At 55.7% G+C, this 22,380-nt stretch overlaps 1 protein-coding gene across 4 annotated transcripts in view; it reads right to left on the bottom strand.

The window, feature by feature from the left end:
• Positions 1-13,559: 13,559 nt before the first annotated feature.
• Positions 13,560-22,380, bottom strand: part of NVL (nuclear VCP like) — a 92,251-nt gene continuing 83,430 nt past the window's right edge. For all 4 annotated transcript variants that reach the window (XM_086693913.1, XM_086693912.1, XM_025926285.2 and 1 more), the window contains one exon: positions 13,560-13,773. In XM_086693913.1, the coding sequence (XP_086550039.1) occupies positions 13,729-13,773 (45 nt within the window). In that variant the 3' untranslated portion in view covers positions 13,560-13,728. The remainder of the gene's footprint in view (positions 13,774-22,380) is intronic.

Raw genomic sequence — 22,380 nt, 5'->3', positions numbered from 1 at the left:
TGCAGAGTTACATGTTACGAGGGCAAACGAATTTTCTGAGGAGGAGAAGCCAGCGGATGCACATGAGCTACATATGCACAGAGTCCTGCCCGGGGGTGGGGGGCTCGCGGTGCCGAGGGGGCTCCTGGGGGCGGGGTCTGCCCGTGTGCCGTCAGTCCCATCATCCTCATTGTGCAGCTAAGGAAACAAATTCAGAGTCTGTGACATTTTTCTTGAATCCAGGGCCTGCTTCCTAATTAGTCTGACAACTGAAGTGTCAAAGACGGGATCAGGTCTGTCACTCCCAGGAATGTGGCCCTCCTCCCCCACCTCCTGGCCATGTGGCCGGGCGGGTGTGACTGCTGCTCTTCAAGCTGTCTCCTCCAAGTGCTCCCGAGGCCCGGAGCGCACATCTAACCTAGCATTTTTTTTTTTTAATGTTTATTTTTGAGAGAGAGAGAGAGAGTGTGAGCAGGGGAGGAGCAGAGAGAGAGGGAGACACAAAATCGGAAGCAGGCTCCGGGCTCCCAGCTGTCAGCACAGAGCCCGACGCGGGGCTCGAACCCACGAACTGCGAGATCGTGCCCTGAACCGAAGTCGGATGCTCAGCTGCCTGAGCCACCCAGGCGCCCCAAACCGAACGCTTTTAAGAGCTGGCTCAGGGGGCAGCTGGGTGGCTCAGTCAGTTAAGCGTCCGACTTCGGCTCAGGTCATGATCTCACGGTAGGTGAGTTTGAGCCCCACGTCGGGCTCTGTGCTGACAGCACGGAGCCCGGAACCTGCTTCGGATTCTGTCTCCCTCTCTCTCTGCCCCTCCCCCACTCACACTCTGTCTCTCTCAAAAGTAAATAAACATTAACAAAAATAATAAAACAAAAAATAGTTCAAAAAAAAAAAAAAAGAGCTGGCTCAGAATCATACGGTTTGCAAAGGACGCAGCTCTGTAGAGACCATCCCGCCCCTGTTCTTGGAAAAGCAGGCAGGACCTGGGCCCAGTTAGCCAGCAAGAAAGGAGGTGGGCACGGGACGCAGTGAGCACCCCTGCCTGGGAGGATGGCAGTGGGGGGGCGGCCGCTGCAGACCCAGCTCCAGGGCCCAGGGCCCAGCCCCGGCCCGTGAGTGGGGCCCTGGGAAGGGAGCCCGGCCGGGCCACCGCTGTTCCGTGGCGCTTGGAGGACACCGCGTCACCTCTCGACACCTTGGAGACAACAGGTAAGAGAAACCGCAGCAAAGCCCTCTGTGCCGCTTCCCTGTCCTTCCGTCCATCTCCCAGGGCGGGGGAGGGGGGGACGTGCTGGGGGACCCTGTATTGAGGGCACGGTCACTGCCTGGCCTTAGCTCCTCCTGCCCCTGGGAACGCCGCGGTGTTGAAACTGGTCACCAGCCGTCTGCCGCACGGCTAGCTCTGGAACGGGCCGCCCTACGGAACGGGCGCGTCTACACCCATGGGACGACTGCCCAGACGCTCCTCCTGCCCCCGAGGCCTCCGCTCCGCCTTCCGTGCCTGTGATCGTGACGCGGGTCTTCCCGTTTGAAAAGAAGCGCAAGTCTTAACCGCGCACCGGCACCCACAGCAGTCGCTGCGCGGGAGGCCTGTGTAGGGGCAGCCGCGCCCACCCCGCTCGGCTCGAGGCAGCTGCCGGCCCCTGGTCCAGCCGGCGGCTGGGGTCCACGGGCACCACCCCGGCCCGCGGGAGGTCTGCCTGCCACCGGGGCCTCTGGGCCTGGGGACCCGCACGTCCCGCGTTACCGACATGACCTGCTTTTCTAACCGCCTGATTTGAATAGATTCTTGTCCCGGGACTGGATTGGCCGCGTGACGTCGGCTTTTCAAAACTCAGCTCGCCGTGAACGTGCGCCTGAACGTGGACGCGCGGGTGCAGTTGGGCGGGGTGGGCGGCGAAACGGGAGGAGCGGGCGGGCCTCGCGCCTTCTTCCCGCCTCCCCCGGGACTCACATACGTGTGAGCGAGCACACGCGCGCACACGCGGGACCTGGGGGCCCCGTGTGACGCGGCCTCGGCTCCCCCACTCGCTGGCGGGGCCCCGGCTGCGGGGTCTGCCGCGCACACGCTCGGGACCCAGCGGCTCCAGGGGCTCCGGCTGCCTCTGCCCGGAACCGCGTCTCTGCGGGACCCTTCCTCCCCGGCCCGCAGGGCGTGCCTCGGCCGCCTCCTCACCAGCTGCTGCCGGGGTTTCACCTAGGGCCGACCTGAGGTCACGGTGTGGGTACAAACAGCTTGTCTGCAAGGTGATCGCGGGGAGCGGGGAGCGGGATCAGGACAGAAGTGGCCCTCGAGCGAGCCTGGGCGGACGTGCCCGGGCAGTCCTGGCAGGGGGCTGCAGGGTCGGGACCTCGGAGCGGCTCCCGAAGCCCCGCATCGGTCCCGTGTCTTCTCCTGGGTGTGCGCTGACGACAGAGGGGTGAGGGAGCCGGGCGTGTGCACCCGCCAAAGCCTGTCGCTCTGGTTGACCGTGTCTCCTGGGGACACGGCTAGTCTGCTGGGGAGGGGACAGGCAAAGCCCGGAGGCACAGAGACCGGGAAGGCTTCTGCACGACGTGGGTGGGAGGTGGGGGGGCCCCGAAGACCTGCGATGTCCCCTCGAGATGGAACACCCACGTCCGTCCACCACGCGGGTCTCCGTCCTGTCCCCGGGGCCAGTGCCAACGAAGCGTAAGCCTTGGAGCCACTGGCGGCACTGCCCTTGTCCGAGGCCCCAGGAGGACCCTGGCCGTGTGCTGTGCGTTGAACTGTCTCCCCCGAAAGACGTGCTGAAGCCGAGCCCCCAGACCTCAGAATGGGGGCCTTATCAGACACGGGGCCACGGTGGATGCAATCACTTCCCACGTGGTCACGCCGGTGTCCTTGTGATGGCCACCCTGGGCAGCAAACTCCCCGTGTCGGCACGTGCTCACAGGTGTCCCACGAAACTCGGGTCTGATTCATCTGCTCCAGGCGCACAGCGTCGTGCTCAGGGGCCTGCTCCCTGCAGGTACCAGCCCATCGCTTGGCCGCGGGGGCCGCCTCCCCTGCCCGGGGCACTCGCTCCCCACGGAGCCCGGCGGCGCTCGCCACCCTTCTGCCGAAAAACCAGCCGGGTCGGGCCTCTGCCCCCGTCCCTCGAACTGGCTTCCGAGGGGCCCTGGGTGCAGGGGGTGAGGTGTGATGTGGTGGCCGCCTCCAGCCTCCACGTGAAGCCCACCGTGCCTGCGCCTTGGCCTGGGGCTTTCGGGTGGTCGGCACCGCGGCCGGCGGTTTCTGCCGTCCAGTCATCTGGTGCGCGTGCCTCTGTTACGGCTGGGTGGACAGTGCGTGTGGGAAAGTCCTGCGTGTTTTCACTGACGGCAGAGGAGGGGAATGAAAAAGAAAGGGGACACGAAAAAGAAAGCGCGACTCGGGCGCCGGCCCGGCACACTCTGTGAAGCACCAGGAGGGCGTCAGGGAAACGTCCCGACGGTGGGGACGCCCGCAGAGCTGTGGGATCTGTCCCCCAAGGGCCCCGTGTCCCGGAGGGAGCATAGGGACAGAGGCAGGTGACCGGTCAGGGACGCGAGGCCTATTTGACGGGAAGCGTTGATCAGGGACAAAACCACCCAGCACGTCTGACGGGAGGAAAACTCAGGCACAACGTTTGAAACACGGGAACAGTGCTGGTCTCGGGGACGTGGGATTCGGCCACCTTTCTGTAAGTTTCTAGGGACTCCTGTAGCGGCGGGAAGGTCAGCATCAGCATCGCGAGCGAATCACGAGCTGGTCAGCGGACCCGGCGCCGGGCGCCCCCTCATCGCATGGACCTGAGGCCAGGCTTCCAGGACTCGAGTCCTCTCTCCCCGGATGAGTCACCGCTCTGCCTCGGGACGGCTCGCGGAGCAGCGGCCCAACCCCGGACCAACTGTCCCCGACCGTCCTTTGTGTCTGTAAAGAAAGGGATTTTCAGCTGCGAGGCCGGCCGGCTGCTCCTCTGGCTGTGGCCGGCTCCTCGAGCCGTCGGGGGTCACTTTCCTCACCTGCTGACCCGGCGGGCTGCCAGGACTGCCCCGGAGCGTCTTCGCAGAGGGGGCGGGACGGACGCACGGACACAGGACTGCCCGGCTGCAAGGCTGCGGCCTCGAGGGGCCCACGGGGCCCACACCGTGATCCCACGCAGGGGAGCCCCGCGGGCCTTGCCGGCCGCCTGTCTGCTATTCCCGACGTGTCCGCACACAACGGCACGCTCGGCCCCTGAGCCCTGTGTGCCCCGTGTGCACGTGAGCATCCGTGTGTCCGGCTCACTGACCGGACCCCCACCCCCAGGAGAGCCCCACGGGGACTCTGGGTGTGCTCAGAGCGGAGCGGCCAGGGACCATTTTTTGTTGAACCAATTCACGAAATCTTTGTCTGCCCTTGGGTCTCCAGTCCCAGGCCCCGGTGGACGCCGGACAGCCGTGCCCACCAGGCTTCAGGACGCGCTTCCCTGATGACCTTGGTTGGCGTCACTTGCCGGCACGTACTACGGGCCCGAGTGGACAGAAACGGGGGTCCTTCGCGGTTGGCGACCTGAGCGTCTCCCAGGCTCCTTCTTTGAGCTTTGCGGCCCTGCGTTTGTCCCCGATCCCCCCTCACTGCTCAGCCCGCCTGCCCCCGGCCCGGGCCACCCCGCAGACTCTCAAGCAGGGGCGCCCTTTCACCTCAGCAAACACCTGCCGGGCCTGGCGCCCGGGGAGGGCAAGGGCAGGAGCAGGTGCCGAGACACCAGTCTGCTGGGTCGGAAGGTGCTCCTACGGGCTTCACCCCGCGAACAGGCAGGCCACCCGCAGCCCCGGAGGCGGGCACATCTGTGTGGTGAGTCAGGGCTGGAGGGAGGCTGAGGGTTCCCGGCCCGTGTAACTGCCTCTGTGACCTTGAACCTGAGATCGCGTCTCCCTCAGCGACTCTCTCAGTCGTGCCGTGTTTCCCGAAAGCAGCCCCGACTCTAAAAATGCTTCCTTTGTGAAAGATGCCACAGACACAGGAAGGAGCGTAAAATGTCCACCTAGCACTTGAACGGTCACAACAGAGCAAGGATGGGGTCACCACCAGTCAAGGGCACAAAGCGTGTCGCAGGAGATGAACCGTGTGTGTGTGGTGCCCTGAGCCGTGATTACCAACGCCGCGCCGTCTGCCTACAAACTCAGAAAGCGGGTGGATCTAAGGTCACATGTTCTTATCACGAGCAGGAAAATTAATGAGGGTGGGAGGAGGTGACAGGTTTATGCCACGGAATGTCATAACGACTTCACAGGTGGCCGCTTATCTCCAGTCTCCTCCAGCCGTAGTCAGTGGGCACGGCGGTTTTGTACACAGTTGTACTTCAATTATGTGAGTCAACAGGAACGAAGCAGGACACGCGCGCCACAGAGGACCCCGGGCGCCCGCCCCACCCCACCCCGTCCCCCCAGAGGAGACCATTACGTGCCTCTTGTGCCAATCCCTTCCTTGTATTTCTTCTCTTTTTGTGAAGTTCTCCACGAAAAAGTGTTCTTGAGGTTTTCGAGGAAGCGGAGATCAAAAGCACTGTGAACACACTACCTTCTAAATTGCTGCAAAACGTTTCTCATCTATTCGTTCATGGAATTTCTTCAAATTACTGCCACAAAATTTTTTTTTTAACGAGAAAACATTTTTTCATTAAAGCATAATCGGCGTGCGATGTTCTGTCCACATTTCAGGCGCACAACAGCGTGGTCACCCTCTGCCATCACAAGATGCCGTGACAGGAGTACCGACGGCATTCCCCATGTCGCACGTCACATCCCCGCGACTTACTTCTTTGTAACTGGAAGGTTCTGCTCTGGATCCCCCTCGGCCTCCCTGGGGCTCCCTGGGGACGCCGAGGCAGGTGCCAGGCGCGGTGTGAACGAGGTGCCCCCTGTCCGGCAGGAACCCGATCAGAAGCTCGGAGGGAGTGCGCCGCTCTGGGCCTCCTGCCTCCAGACCTCGCTGGCTGCCAGACGGCGGAATCCGCGCACTCGGGTGCTCGGGAAGCGAGGTGACCAGCTCTCCGGGGAAGGGACAGAAGAACACGTGCTGAGGGAAGGGGGCCAGGCAGGCTTCACGTTCAAAAGACCGTGGGAGGCGGGCGTTCGCGCCGTGGTTACGCCCCGTGGCGGGTCCGTGTTGTGAGCGGCTGCAGGCTGGGCAGGCGGCCTCCCCGAGGGCCCCCGGCCTCCTCCCTCTGTCCCCCGTCTTCTGTTCCTGGGGTTCCTCCTCATTCTGGTGGGGCGCATCCGGACACCCTCCCGAAGGGTGGAAGGGGCGGAAGTAGACAAGACACCCCCTGCTTCCCGGGACCCACCTCGCCTCCCTGGAGGTTGGGGGGGGGGGTCCCGGAAGAGGGCTTGCCACTGGGCTCAGGAGAAACTATCAGAGCAGCCTTCGGGGCCGATGGGGTCGCAGAAGACTTAGGAGGGGCAAGTCCCAGCCGGAAGAACTTCGTGAGACCTGGCTGGCCGGTGGGAACCCTTCAGAAAGCGGTGAATGGAAACCCCGGGCCCTCCGGGCAGGCTCAGATGGGGGCGCGTCCCATGCCGGTGTAGCCGCTCTTACTGCCCGGAGCCTGGACGCGAGGCCTGGGCGCCGGGCACCCTCCATGGAGCACGTGAGGTCTGAAGGGTTGGGGTTCAGACCCGGCAGCCAAGAAAGAATTCTTGAGAGGTCTTCCGTGCAAAAAGGTGGTTTCATTAAAGGACGGGGACAGGATCCGGGGGTAGAAAGGGCCTCCCTGGGGTCGTGGGGAGTGACTGGTTATAGAGTTGGGGGAGGTAAGGACAGAAGTTTCCAAAAGGACTTTCATATGTGAAACTCCCAGGATCCTGGAGGCCTGGCTATTGTCAAGCTAAGGTTGTTTTTCTCTAACAAAGCATTAACGTTAAGACGTTAAGGCGTTAAGGCAGGGAGTTCCTGGAGAAACGTTTTCCTCTGCCAGCTTCAGGTGTCCCTCAATGGGCTGCAGGTCATAAGGAAACTTAATTTTTTCTGCCATTTCCTTCTGCCTTTGTTCCCATTATCAGAGGATAGGCCAGCCGGCTCTGCCCAGGAGGAGGGGCCCCGCCCGCGGTCTGCTCTGCCCCTGCCCATGTGCTGCAGGGGTGGTGGGTGGGAAGGCGGTCTCAAATCAGTCCAAGCCATCATCTCCCCATCTCAAGGCTGGCGAGCGTTTGCGGTCGTAGGACAAGCACCTGGGCCCCACCCCTGGGCCCCACTGACAGTGTTTTTGGGCAGTTCGTTCCTGGGTTCCCCACCTTTAACTGCAAGGTGGGGTTTTACGGGTCCTCCCCGGGGGAGACCGAGTGAGCGGGGCCCCCCACGCCCCACCCGGGGACCCCGAGTCAGCACGTATCACGGAGGGGACACCCCGACAGGCGACTCACAACCCAGAAGTTCTGAAAACCAACCGCAGATAGTATTTTCCCAAACGAAATCCAAATGGTGCAAACGGCAGTGTGCCGCGTGAGCTCAGCCCCTCGGTGGGCAGCCCCAGAAGACACGTCCACTGTTCTCCGGAATCTAGAAACCACTTCTGCTTCTGCGGAGGATAGGTGGGCACATTCCTGACTGTCCCGGGGGTTAAACATTCACCCATTTCCTTAAATCTTTGACTCGTGAGGCTGGACAACAGGGTAGCGATTTCTTCGCCCCCACGGTATCCATTTAAAAAATCACTGAACTGAAATACATATGGATAAGCGATACATCGTCTCAGGTTCATTTCCCAGTAATCCATGGCGGGCAGTCTTGAGGGACGGACAGAGGGAATGAGACTGGCCACGAGCTCATCGGCGGAGAAGCCGGGTGCGGGCGTGTGGGGAGTCACCCTGTCTGGACCAGGTGACATTGCTGTGTTTGGACCAGGTGACGGTACATTGCTGTGTTTGAGCTGCAAAACAGCCGCTGCTTATGGTTTAACCAAGTACTGTTCTTCCATATGTATTCAAAAGTTTCCATAGGAAATCGCTAAATCACACATTTGTTTTTACCTCAGTGGCTACATCTTGCTCCATAGACCTTGACCTGCAACCCGACAGTCATTTCAACAGGCGGTTGTTTTTCACAACTGGAGAGTTCACAAGTGGCTCGCGCCTAGAGGCTTCTGATGCTAGTTGCTTGAATTCAAAGAAACGTTATCCATTATTTTAAAAAGCTTATCGTTGTTTCGAGTCATACTAGTTAATGGAGGCAGGACCTCTTACAGACCCAGGAGACACGACACAGAATTCCACTTCCTAACAAAGCAGCCAGTGGGATGTAGGGGGACAGAGGCTTTAGACTTAAGCCAGTCTTGGTTCGAATCCCCAGATGTCACTTGTTAGCTGTGTGACCAAGGGCAAGTTGCTTAACCTCTCTGGGCCTCAGTTTTCTCAAATATAAAAGGAAGATACTCTATTCCTCAGTTTTGATGTTTTAGTAAGACAATGTCTATAGTTCACCTTCCTCTGCATGCCCAACCCAGGCCACCGGGCAGAATGGCAAAGCCGTGACGTTTTGTGTTAAAGCACAGATACTCCAAACCTGTGCCCTGCAGAGCGTATGATGATAGTGGAAGCAAGTGAGTCCCTGTTTAATAAGCAAATCTAAGCTGGAAGCAAGGGTTGAAAGGTCTGCTCGTTACTTCAACATCGAAGTTCTTCGTGAGCTAAGAATCAAGGAGGCACCCGAAAGTCAGCAGACGTGAGGCAGGGCTCACGAAGCGTGTGTTGAATTAACACGAGAACTCGCATCCGGCGCTTAGAGCTGATCTGGTGTGGGCGCCACAGTCCAGGTGGGCACAAAGCAGTTTGTGCAGAACCCAGAGGGAGGGATTGGGAGGGGCTGCTTGGGAAGAGGCACTTTCGGCCCGGGGGGGGGGGGGGGGGGCGGGGGGCTGTTCCAGGGAGCAGGGACATCCCAGCAGTGGTTCCATGTGAAAGAACAATGCGCCTCACTGGAGTGACAATAAACGTGGTCAGGGGAGGGGGCGGGACAGGGGCCAAAGCTGGTGTATCACAAAGGTCCCTGTGTTAACCTGAGAAGTGACACTGTGACCCAACAGTGCAGAAGTGACGAGAGGCTGATGGCTGTTCCAGGCAGGGATTTACTGGGGCCCCGAGGAGTCAGGGGGGGTTGGGGGGGGGAAAGGCAGGGACAGGTCAGCATGTCCCCGAGGAGAGGTCAGGGAGGGTCAAGAGGGAAGGCAGGGACAGGTCAGCACGTAGAGATGGGACTTTAAAGGTCCTGCTTCTTCTTGGGCTGTGAGTCTGCTGACACGTTAAACCTCCGCCCTGGGCATGGGTTTTAGGATGGTAATGAGGGAGCGCGGGGGAGAGGTTGGCGCCGGGGTCCATCGAGGCACAGATGGGGTCGCCAGTCCCTGCTCGGCTTCCTTCCTACCACATGGGCTTCGCAGGCACCGGGTTTTTACGTTTTTCCCTCTTCCTCACGGAGCATCCGGGTCACGCACTGGATCTGGCGGCTGGGGCTGAGGGGACCCAGGTGCTGGCCCTGCTCTGTGTCAACAGGAAGAATTAGAGATCTGGAAGGGCGACGCTGTGTGACAGTGTGCGAGGCTGGAACGGGACAAGGCACCGCCACCAGGGCCGCGTCTGGGGAACTCTCAGAAACGCTCCTACGGAAGCAGGGCCTCACTGCCACTCGGAGACCAGAAGCCGCCTTCAAGACTCAGAGCGCGGGAGAGCAGGGTGGCGGGTGCAGAGCAGGTGCTGCTGGGACAGAGGGACCGACCCACGTTCGAGTTCCTCTGTCTTGCTGTGGTCTTCGGAGACGGAATATTCTGGGCCATGACAGAACGTGCACTACTGGCCTCTGTGGCTGAGAGCCCCAACCTGACAAGCCTCCCTCCTGCCCCGGGGCAAGGCTCACTCGGCTGCACAGTCATATCAACACCCAAGAGGGGAAACGGTCCAGGAGGCAACTTCTGTCTACCCGCCCTCAACGGCTCACCCTCTGCTCCTGGGAGCAAAGAACAGCACTGGCGCTCAGGCCAACTGAAATAACGCTCCCTCCCTCTTTACCTCAGTTTCTCACCAGCCATGGGATGGGGGGACAGAGTGTGCAAAGCACCAGGGGTCTCAAGGAAAACGGAGGAAAGGAAGGTCAACTCAGCCTTGGGCCCATGTGGCTGTTCGCGGCTAAGTAACCCCCACTTTCAGTACTGATGCTCTGTTCTTAATCTTCAGTTTCCTACTATTGAAAGTTTTAATTAAGAAAAACATTTTTAAATGTTTTTATTTTGAGAGACAGAGCATGAGTGGGGGGAGGGGCAGAGAGAGGAGGAGACAGAATCTGAAGCAGGCTCCAGGCTCTGAGCTGTCAGCACAGAGCCTGATGTGGGGCTCGAACTCACAAACCGTGAGATCATGACTTGAGCAGAAGTCGGACGCTCAACCGACTGAGCCACCCAGGTGCCCTCAAAATGTTTACTGTAAATCACATCAGATAAAGGATTGTGAATTATAGGGAAAATTGGGAAGATAGTTTAAATTCTTTGAGGTGAAGACACAGGAAAGAGCCCAGCACAGGGAGTGAGGACTTGCCACAGAGACCATGCGCCCCTGTGCTGGGCACTGGGTCCAGACCCTTTCCAGGCACCACCAGCCCAGGAGTAACCATCAGCCCGACTGCTAATGGCATCCGTGGCCGTGGCCTATTTGAACTTGATACGTTCCCGAGCAGGATGCGCGAGGTCCGGGATCCGAGAGCATCGCCTGTGTGGTTGCAGGGTCGCACCCCAGTGACTGGGACACCTCGAGCGGCCGCTCCACTGCTGACAGATGTCGGGGCTGTCCCTGGTTCTGGTCTGGGATGGACTCTGCCGCTGTTTGGTGAACACGTGCACACGTTTCCGTCGGGTAGACGTGCAGGAGTGAGTTGCCGGGTTATAGGCTCTTCACGTGTCCCGGCCTCGGTTTCCGTACGACAAAGTCAGATTTCTATGACCCGATGAATCCACGTCGAGTCCGCACGTGGAAGGGCCACGTGCCAGGCAGCAGTCTCCTCGCGATGGCCTCGTAAGACCGGAGAATTCACTTTCATTGGACGCGCCCCGGCACCAGGCCCTGGCTGGGTGAGGAGACCAGACGGGCAGGGAGCTCAGCGGCCGAGCCGGGGTGGGCGTCAGACGACTGCAAGGCTTGAATGTTTAGCTGCGTGTTTGTGTTTTTATACAAGTAAGTTGAAGATAAAAGGCAAATGTTGACCCTAGCGATTGGCACGGTTCTTACACATCTAGAGCAATGGGACCACGGACGGCGTCTGAGTGAGGAGGGCGCCAACTTAGGCTGCATCCGTGGCTTCTCAGCTTTGGAACACGAACAGGACAGTTTCCGAGTGAGGATCTCGTCCACTGTGTCCAAATGTGTTCAGTCCCCGAGTTCAGGCAGCAGAGCCTGGACGGCGAGACACCTGCCACGCAGACGCGTGTGTCAAAAACGCACAGTGTGATTAGGTAACTAATCGGGTAATTAGGTTACTCTGAGCTTTTGGAAATAAGATCCTCCTGCGGACACGACTTCGCGCGGTTGTGGCGATAACCTGCGAACGAAAGGGAACGCCCACCTGCTCCCCAGGGACACCGGCCCCAGGTCTGTTCTCAGTTCAAGTTGCTCCTTCCCTTCCGGCATTTCCATCCTGGCCTCCAGGGCTCAGCTGAGACCTCACTTTCTCAGAACTTCCCTGGCCCCGGTGTGGCCCGGCCGCCCGGCCCCAGCCCTCCTCTTACCGCGTCAGAGCTCTGCTCGCGCTGGTTCACAACTGCCTCTTTCCTGGTCTGAACACTGTGTTAACTAGGCCATTATTAGTCTGGCTGCTCTAACGGAGACCAAAATATAAATGGCTTAAGCCAGACAAAGGTCCAGTTCATCTGAGTCTGAGAAAACCACTCACAGGTGCCCAGAGACCTTGGCTTCTTACCCCTTGTGGCCCCGCTGCCTCCCAGAGTACCTGGTGCCACCAGGTACCTGGTGGAAGGGGTTTGTGATCACAGAGCACAGCCTGGCAAAGGGCAAGGGTGGCATTAAAAAGCCACACAGAATTTTCGTTTTCCAACACCAGTTGTGGTCTTTGGGGACGATCCCAGAGGCTCTGCTTACGGCCTCAGATCCAAGGCTTCCACGCAGGCTGCCCCAGGTGGGACAGGCCACGCAGGCCAGGCCGGGTCAGGTCAGGTCACTGTTCTCAGCACACCCTGTCACCAGAGGAAGAAGGGTGAACAGATCGTGGGGGGCCATCGCTGTTTGTGCCACACACACCAGCCTGGGCGAGGAGTTGAGGTCGTCAGCACCAAGCGTTCAGGGAGACCACGGAGCGTTTCCACATGAGGACAGGACAGAATTCCAGGTGTTTCTGAACACAGGACCGGGTCTTTCTCACAAGTGGACTAAAAGCTGGGCAGGTTTAACTAGAGAGCCATATTCGTGAACCAGCTCTGGACCTCACTTCTGTCTGATGAAATGGGGGCGGCATCTGCCCCCCGGCGTGAGCTGGGGACCAAGAACTCATGACCGTGTGCAGCCTGCACATCGTGCTTACGTGGTGGCACCTTTCCTTCCTTCCGGAGAAGCACTGGCAACACGCACTGTGACCCTAGAGGGTTGGTCTCCCGCCTAGTAAGAGCCTGCCGTCCACCCAGGCCCAGCTGTCGGTGAGGCTCAAGGACACGCGGCCTGTCCGGTCGCTCACGCTCAGGCTGAGCTCAACTACTGAAAGGAAGGGTGCTCAGACCTAACGTTCAAGTGCCACGAAAACCTTAGCCTTTTCTCATGATTTGCCAGCTGGCTCTCTCCTTCTATCTGGCTGCAAAAACAGTCGAACCTACTACTCAGATTTAGGGCCCCAAACCTTCCGGCCTCTAATAACTGCCCTTCATCCTTCGCCACCTCTAGCACATGATGCCGTTCCACTGCCCCGGTGTCCCGTCCCCTAGGGTCCCAGAGGGCTGTCCTCCCAGCGCCCTGCCCCACGCAACAGCACCTGCGGCAACTGTGGGAGGGGTCACGGCAGAGGTCGCCGTGCTTCTGCGGGCTCCTCAATAAAAAGGACGGTGTTTTATCTGCCTGGTGTGCTTTCCTGGTGTATTTCCTCCACTTCATCAAGTCCATTCTTAAAAGTAGCATAAACATTTCTGGAGCATGAAGGAGAGACTCTGGGAGGGGCTACAGCCGCGGACCCCACCGTGGGGAGCGCGGTAACCGGGGTGTAGCAGAAACACAGCACAGAGTGGGGCTTTCAGGACGGAGCAGTGACCTGTGGAAGCCTCAGAGGGGCTGTGGAAGGAGGACAATCTGGACGCCACGGGGACACAGCTGAGTCTGATGAGGAAGGAGACACTCACCTGGTCTCCAGCACCTTCCGCAGGAGGGCACAGCTGGGGCAGCTGGAGATCTGGAAGGGGCCTGAGGCCACGGGACAGCGGGTCCCACGGCTGCTTTCTCGGTTGTGGGGGTGTCCTGGCGGCAGGAAACAAAGTATCTGGGGGTGACGCGGCCTCAGGTTGGCAACGTACCTCAGACGGCTCACGGGAGAAAAGCTCTTTTTGCTGTGATTGCAACTTCTCCGCAGCACAGTTGAGAACGGTTCAAAATAAACGTTTTATTTAAAAAAAGTTATCAGTGATTTTATTTCAGCAGTTAAACGTGTTTTACTTAAAGAGAGGGGAGGGTGTTCCCACGCGCGGCTGGTGGATGGGAAGCGTCTTCAGCTCGGAACGGGCCGCCACCCGCGTCAGGTCGGAAGGGGGGTCACCGGCCGAGGGACCGCTGCAGGGCTTCGTACATCACCTGGTCCTGAGAACAGGGGACAAGACACAGAGCTGGTGAGCGTGAGGTGGGCCGAGCCGTGCCCCCGAAACGCGTATGCGGATATCCCAGCCCCCCAGGGCCTCACGTGACCGTGACTGGAGAAAAGATCTTTAGGGAGGCGATTACGTTCAATCGAAGCCCCCGGGACGGGCTCTAAGCCAGCACGACCGGTGTCGCTGCGAGAAGAGGGGCGAAGACCAGACAGGTGCGGGGACACCGTGTGAGGACGCCCAGTCTCCGGGCCGAGGAAGGAGCCGCCTGCTCGGTGCGCGGCCCGCCCCACGTGCCCCCCTTCCACGGGGACAGAGGTTCGCCGTAAAAGTCGGGTGACAAGCTGCTTACGGCTCTATCCACGCAGCAAAGAAAGCCGGATTCTAAAGTGTTCTGAGCGTGGCCGGGAAGGGGACAGAAGCACCTGCAGGAAGCTGCTGGGGCAGCTCCACCAGGGTGGGGGGGGGGGGCTGCCTTCAGGGGGATGCCCCGTGGGGTCTCGCCGGGGCCACACACGCATCTAAGGTCTGGGGAAGCGGCTCGACCGCTGCTTGTTTAGGCCGAGGCAGGGCGTGCTTGTGTTTCGAGCCCTCGAACACCTGTTTTTAAAATCCGATGTCGTTCTTCTTTCGGATGCGCGAGGTGCTCGCGAGGTTCGAGGACCCGACGCAGTCGCAGAGTGAATGAAGCCCCTCCCGTCGACGCTGTTAGGTCTTCCTTCTGTGACACGAGCACGGACGCCGCTGCGTTTCCCTCGTGTTTGACTGAAGCGGCAGCAGAGCACACAGGACCCCTGCTTCCCGACGGCACGTTTAGAAGACACTCCTCTCGGGGCGCCTGGGTGGCTCAGTCGGTTGAGCGTCCGACTTCGGCTCAGGTCATGATCTCACGGTATGTGAGTTCGAGCCCCACGTCGGGCTCTGTGCTGACAGCTCGGAGCCTGGAGCCTGCTTCAGATTCTGTGTCTCCCTCTCTCTCTGACCCTCCCCCGTTCATGCTCTGTCTCTCTCTGTCTCAAAAATAAATAATAAAACATTAAAAAAAAAAAAAAAAAAGAAGACACTCCTCTCTTCCGAGTTGACCCGTCAGAGCCTCACAGCGGAGCCACCGTCGAGTCCGCTCCGCTGTCGTGAGTGCTTCCAGGGGAAGTTCCCAGAGCCGCCGGGCCAGCCGCAGCGGGAATCCGGTTCAGTCCCGGGAAAGGGCTGTGCCCCCCATCTCCTCGTATCCCGGCCAACAGGCATCATCAGGTTCGGAGACCTTTGCCTGCTGCCAGGCAAAGACTAGTATCTTAGTTGCTTTTCTTCCATTATCAGTAAGGTGAGGAGTTTTCCGTTTGACGAGCCCGTTGGCTTTTCCGTGAAGGGTCTGTCCCTGTTCTTCACCTAGAGCCTCTTTTCCAACATTTTCTGTGTCGGTCTTTTCCTCATCAATTTCTGGTCGTTCTGATTCACCCTTGGTGACATTAACTGCAAATATTTTCCTTATTTGGTCATTTGTCTTTTGACGAGTTTCTTAGCGCAGAAATTTTTATCCTCGTGTGTCAGATTCTGAGTCTTTCATTTATGTTGCCGGGTTTCGCGCTGACAGGAAACAAGGCACGCCCCGCTTGAACTTCCAGACAAATCTCTGGTCTCCTCCTACTTTGATGGTTTCAGATTTTACTTTTAAACTCTCCCGCCGCCCCCCGCCCCCCGCCCCCGTCCCCCACCTGCAGTGTGACGTGCGAGTCCGACTTGAACTTCTGGAGACGGCTTCCCAGCTGCCCCGACATCGACCACCGTGTTTCCAACACTGGTGTGGGGGACACTGTTATGTACTGTATACTACGATCAGTTCCTGTGCCATTATCACAATGTGCTAATCACTGAGGCTTGTGTTTTTTAGGCCCCGCCCCCAGCTTGTCCGTTCTGCAGTTTCCCCAACTGTTCCAGTTTGCTTGGTTTTCCACATGCTCTTTGAATCGTTCTGGTTTGGTCCCCAAAACAAAACGAGCAAAAATGAAAACAAAGACCAAAGAGTAGGGCCACTGAAATGGTTTCAAACAGTAACAAATGGCCTCAGCACTGACGTGTCTGCCGGCCTGCTTGGGGAACCTCTGCCAAAGGGACGTGGACGTCCCGGCTTCCGGCAGGCACGAGGACAGGGCTGCTGAGAGGCGCGCAGAAATGCAGCTACGCTCACAGAAGCAGCCACGCACGGCAGGCTCTTCAGCACGTATGAGGTTTCTGACCTTTTACGAGTGAGTTTACAACCATTATCTTTTTCTGAGGACAGCCCTGAGTCAGATAAAGGCAGAACGGATGTTCTCTCTAGGCAACGACTCAGAGCCCTGAAACAGAGGGCAGGGCGGATTTTCCACTCAAGAAGGAAACCCATTTCCTGGACTGTACTCAATGTTTACCCCGGTTTGAGAGGCGGATTTGAAAAAACTAGTCTATGTACTTACTTGACTCATTTTTCCAAGTACCTCTCAAACGGTTTCAAAGGTAAACATAGAGTAGGTATTAGTGAAATGCCCAATTAACTTTGAAATAGGATAAAGAAAGGGTCCTTGTATACCAATATCACTGCTAAATCATAAACAGTAAAGACATTTTAAGCATGCTTTGTTTATAACCAGGTTAAAACAATTCCTTTTTCTGCAGTAAAATAATTTTAAAATTCTAAAACATGATTTATTGGAGAAATATTAGAAAATATAGATCAGCAAAACAAAAAACAAACAAACAAAAAAACTCATTTCCAGAGGTAACTACTATTATTTTGGTCTTCCAGAACTTTTAAATTACTATTTTGTCAATTTTGAATTCTTTTGAATAGGTGGTGCATTCTCAAGGTTCAAAGTTCAAAGAGGAGAAAAGGTGAACTTTTACACCCCTGTCCCCCTCCCCCACCAGTCTCTCCCTACCAGCAGCTGTCACCCGTTTCCTAAGTAGCTGTCTCATGAGGGCCAGTTAATCTGCCGAACAAGGAGGGGGCTGCCTTCACCCTGATGTTATGCCTCCTTTTTAAAAGATCAAACAAATTAAAAATCAGTTTGGTCATCTGCTTTATTTAGTATTTATTCAAAATTCATACTATGCCTACCTCCAAAAGAGAAGCTGTAGCTTCTTATTCACCAAGTTTTCCAGAAATCAAATATTTAAAGTTTAAAAATTTATGATCACCACAAATATTAAACAGAATAAAACAGTACAGAGTCTCACCAGCCCATACATGTAGCCTTCCACGGATGTTCCTAAGAGAATAAAAAAATTCTACAAGGTCTGGAATGATAGGTTCAGGTGTTTTTAATAAAATCAGTCACACCGCCTTTGTCATGCGGCCGAGACCCTTTAAGCAAAGGCTGCACGCGAAGCACCTGCGACGTGGATGGAACTAAGGGGCCAGGTTAGTCCGTGTTCTGTGCACAGGGGCCCCGTCTTCTGCAACTTCTGCATCTGCGAGCCCAGCACAGGGCCTGCGCACGTGCAGAGCTTCGCGATCAAGGTTGAAATCTGGATCTCAGGCAAGCTGTTAAAACACATCTAGGGGAGAAGGGACTCTGACTTGAAACGTTTTTCTCTCAAGTGTCAGTGCGGTAGAAATAATCAGGGAAATGAGTGACCCATGTACTCCTGAGTGTGAAGAAGAGAATCAAAGAGCCACGGCCACGACTTCGATGAGCTAATAAGCAGTTTCGTGGTGTGGCTTTCATAGAGGAAAGAAAGAAAATCAGACCGTATGTTTGAGTGAGGTTTCCTTCCTGATGGTGGAACAGTGCCAGAGCAAGCAGAGTAAAAAGACTATCCTCTGAGGTAATAAATATCTGGGGAAAGAACCTCAAGGCCTCAACATTTATCAACGGCTAACTGGGTCTCCGGTCTCTGGTGAGCAGTGAAACCTGCACAGTGGTTATGCTGTGCTGGCCCATGAAGCGACACAGCCTAGACACAGGGCTCTGAATTCTGAGACGCGGCTGGCGGACGGCCGTCTTGTCGGGTGTCTGTCCTCATAGGGTGACGACCCATTAGGTCCTCTCAGCACAAAACAGGACCTGGTGGCCCGGGCAGGGATCTTTGGAGGAGGGAGCGAGGACAAGCAGGGATGGGGAAAAGGAAGGTCTGCTCACTGCCGTCACCACCCACCCTCAATCAGTTACCGAGGGTTTCCTGGGTCGGGTGACACACTGCTACGTTTGGCCTCCGAACTATGTCCGCCAATTAAGTGCGGACACGGAGTCCACCTGACGTGCTGTCGCTGCCCAACTCCAAATGAAGAATCATGTGGTGCCAGGGAGGAAAGCGCTCTAAGGTAAGAAACGGCGCCAGCTGGCAGGCAGGTGCACCCGGCTTAAGAACGTGCTGGATATTTCCGGACTAGAATGACCGGCCCTGCAGATTTGGGGACAGTACGGGCACACCTTTCTTCTTGGATGTCTCCCGACCATTTATTCAGTGTTAATGCGTCTCAAAGCGATTGCCACTTCTGTAAGTACGTCTTCAGGCTAAAACGTGATGCGTTCCTTTTGCATTTAACAAAATCTGGTGATTCTTTTTCAGCGTGAAAAGATGACTCAAAATCCCAACCCAGCCACTAACAAGTCAATTAACTTGAGTACCAGAATCCTATCTACAGATTTTCATTCTAGGTCTTGAAGTCATGACCTTTATAAAAACTCTGTGGCCCTCACAACCCAGCCTGGCCAGAGTATCTAATTTCCTAACTGGCCACACTGGTTGGTTCTGGCGTGGAGTCCTAAACTGGGCTGGGCCGACCGCAGACTCCCCTGACACTCTCCCACCAGAGCCGGCAGGGAATTCTCTTGCTGGGGGGTGTCTGGGGCTGCAGGCAACCAGCTTCCCCCAGGAAACCCGTAACGAGGTTCCACAGCCAGCGTGCCCAATGCCAACCGTGCTCTCACGACCCTTGCTATGTGGACGAGTTCTGTTTCCCCCACTTATCTTAGCTGGATTGGGTTTCCATCATTTACAACCAAAAGAGCCCTAATATTAAAAGCAGAAAGAGGTGGCTTATAAATGGGCCACTCAGTTTCACATGCAGAAAAGCATCACCACCAATGCCAAACCTTTCTTTTGGTTTGATTTTATTTCCTTTCGGTTTGGCTTCTGAAATGGATTGTGTGACTCTGCCTGTGCCTCGAATTTCAATGGAACTGTCCTTAACCAGAAGGAAGACGTTCTTCGCCACCACCCAGAACTGAGAAGACCAAGAAAAAAGAAGGAACGGAGACCCCTCCAATAAACATAATATACACTGGTTTCAAATTCACCAGCAAAAGTATTATACAAAGGTGGTAAAGCAGACTTAATCCTTAATTATCATAAAAAACACGGGCAAATTTAGGAATCAGGTCAAGCAATTATCGAGCTTTGGATCACACATTTGTGGCTATTAGTAATAAAATCGCTTGAGCAACAAACATGGAAACTTCAAAATTACAGCAGAAATTTAATCTAGAAAATTGATCTTTTTGGAGGCAAAACAAGTAAGAGAATGACAAATGAACCAGCCAAGGTCAATATATAAAAACGATTAGAAAACAAAATGAAAAACATTGACAAACAACATAAAAAAGTATAAGTTATTTGGGAATGCAGTTGATGAAAGATGTGTAAGATATTTCCACCAAAACTCACAACATTACTGAATAAATCAGGTGGATCTTATAAGTGAAATGAATTAAAAAATGAATAAACTCTGAGAAATTAAATGAATCTAAATAAATGGACAGGTGTACTAAGTTTATTAATTTTTAACTTCTGCTCTCACAGCTGATATACAGATTCAGTCTCATTCAAAATCCCAACAAGCTTCTTTTTCAGGAAGCGATTAGCTGATTATAAACTTTATATGGAAACGCAAAGGGCCTAAAATAAACAAAACAATTTTGGGGGGGAAAAGGGACAGATTTGGAGAATTTATACTACCCGATTTTGAGACTTATATATCTATAATAGTCAAGACTGTGGTAAGAAAGAGACAGCAGCATAAAGTCAGACGTAAAGACCAATGGAACAGCACAGAAAGAGATTCTTGCATTTACAGTCAATGGGTTTTCAAACAGATGGTGCGGTAATTCAGTAGGAAAGTTTTTCCCACAGTCAGGTCAGAGTCAGTAGGCAGCTGCGTGGAAAAACATAACCATGACCCCTAAGTCGCATCAAACTAAAACAGTAATTTGAAATGGATCACAGGCCTAAACGTAAAGGCTAAACCTATTACGCGTCTAGAAAAAAACAAAGGAGAGAATCTTTGCAAACTTGAAATAGCCCAGACTTCTTATGACAGAACACATAATACGTCAGCCTTCATCTAAATTAAAAGCTCCTGCATGATTTTGGCTCAGGTCACGATCTCTCATTCCGTGGTTCAAGCCCCGCGTCGGGCTCTGTGCTGACAGCTCAGAGCCCGGAGCCTGCTTCGGATTCTGTGTCTCCTCTCTGCCCCTCCCCTGCTCCTGCTGTGTCTTCCAAAAATAAATAAATGTTAAACAAAATTTTATATAAAAAAATAATAAAAGCTCCTGCTCTTTAGAAAGTTATCCTCTGTGTGCCCATCTGATAAAAGCCTTCAATCCAGACTAAGGTAAGAATTTGTACATTTATAATAAGGAGAGAAACAACTCAAGTTTTTAGGGGCAAGGCACAAGGACAGGAAACAAGAAATCCAACTGACCGGCAAGCATGTGAGAATATGCTCACCTTCCCGGTTGTTCGGGAAATGCCCCCTTAAACTACATGGGACACTGGTTCACGTCCCTCGGACGGCTGACATTAAAGGACAGTCACACTCTGGTGTTCGTGAGCCCGTGGAGAAGCAGAAGCCCTCACCAAGCGCGGGTGGAGCAGCCCGCGTGCGAGACCCAGCCAGGCCCGTCTGGGTGCTTACCACGAGAAGTGAAGACCCGTCCCCCCTCCACACGTTCAAGGGACCTTTATTCATAAAAGCCAGACCCCGGAAACGGCTGAGCGTCCCCCAGCAGGAGAAAGGACGAGACACTGTGGTACATTCTTACCCTGGGAAACCGCTCTGCAGGAGGAAGGACCAAACTCCAGACGCACAACACCGTGCACCTCAGAGACATCGCGCTGAGCAAAGAAGCCGGACGCGCCGAGTGCGCCACACAGCTCCACGTGTGCCAAGTCCTCAGAGGGAAGAAGTCAGAGCGGGAAGACGGGTCAGGCCTGGGGTCGCCCGGAACACCGGCCTCCACGGACGCCCCAGGACCTCCTGCGGGCACGGAGGGTCCTGGCGCTGGCCACAGCTGTCGCACGTGGCAGGACTGTGCTCTGCTCCACTGCGGCGCGTCAACTACATTTCAACTGAAAAGAGGGAGGCTAGAAGGACCGGCAAATGTGGGGCCACGTCCACATCTAACCGCTGGAAAGGCCCCAGACTCCCACTGCAGGTGAGAAATCATTTCAGCCGAAACAATCTTTTGCTGACGAAATCTTTGGGGGCTTACATCACTAGTCTCTTGTTGATTAGCAGGAAAAGCCCCAGGACTATGAACTGTCAAACTGTCCCCAGTTTTAATCGAGAAGACAGTGTTTTTTTTAACGTTTATTTATTTATTTATTTATTTATTTTTTAATTTTTTTTTTTCAACGTTTATTTATTTTTGGGACAGAGAGAGACAGAGCATGAACGGGCGAGGGGCAGAGAGAGAGGGAGACACAGAATCGGAAACAGGCTCCAGGCTCTGAGCCATCAGCCCAGAGCCCGACGCGGGGCTCGAACTCACGGACCGCGAGATCGTGACCTGGCTGAAGTCGGACGCTTAACCGACTGCGCCACCCAGGCGCCCCAACGTTTATGTATTTTTGAGAGAGAGAGAGAGAGAGACAGAGCATGAATGGGGGAGGGGCAGAGAGAGGGAGACACAGAATCGGAAGCAGGCTCCAGGCTCTGAGCCATCAGCCCAGAGCCCGATGCGGGGCTGGAACTCACAGACCGCGAGATCGTGACCTGAGCTGAAAGTCGGACGCTTAACCGACTGAGCCACCCAGGCGCCCCCAAGAAGACAGTGTTTTACAAGAAGATGCTCAGGGGAACGAGCACACATCCCCGTGGCCGACAAAATGCCCGGGAGGGGAAGGCAGACGGTTGTTTCTCCACAGACGGGGAGGACTCAGTCCCGGTGCAGCGGACTCTCGCTCGACTGCAGCCGGAAAAGCAGTCGGTCACATGCCTAAAAGATCCCACCGGCCCACACCAATGAACCGGTTGTTGTAGTTAACAGTGGTAAGGCTGGGGGCTCCTGGCGGGCTCAGTCGCTAGGACGTGCGACTCTTGGTCTCGGGGTTGTGAGTTTGAGCTCCACGATGGGTGTAGCCATCACTTAACAATGAAATCTTTACAGAATAACTACACGTGGGAAGGTGGCCACCTCACCGAGAATGTTCAGAACAAGCCCGGAGGCTCTGGGACAGGGCAGCCCATCACCTGTAACCGCTAGGACTTTGACTCCCCATTTTCGATCAGTACAGTGGGAAACACCAGGCCTAGGGTAATAAATGGCTAATGATTTAAAGGAAGTTTGAGTCCAGCAATAAGCAGGTCTCATGGCTAAGGCATACAACACTCGTTAAAAGG

This window comes from Puma concolor, chromosome E4 (assembly GCF_028749965.1).
Source record: "Puma concolor isolate L17-30 chromosome E4, mPumCon1.1.hap2, whole genome shotgun sequence".
Lineage (NCBI taxonomy): Eukaryota > Metazoa > Chordata > Mammalia > Carnivora > Felidae > Puma > Puma concolor.
Note: the sequence above shows the minus strand (reverse complement) of the source record. Positions and strands in the feature narration are given on the sequence as shown.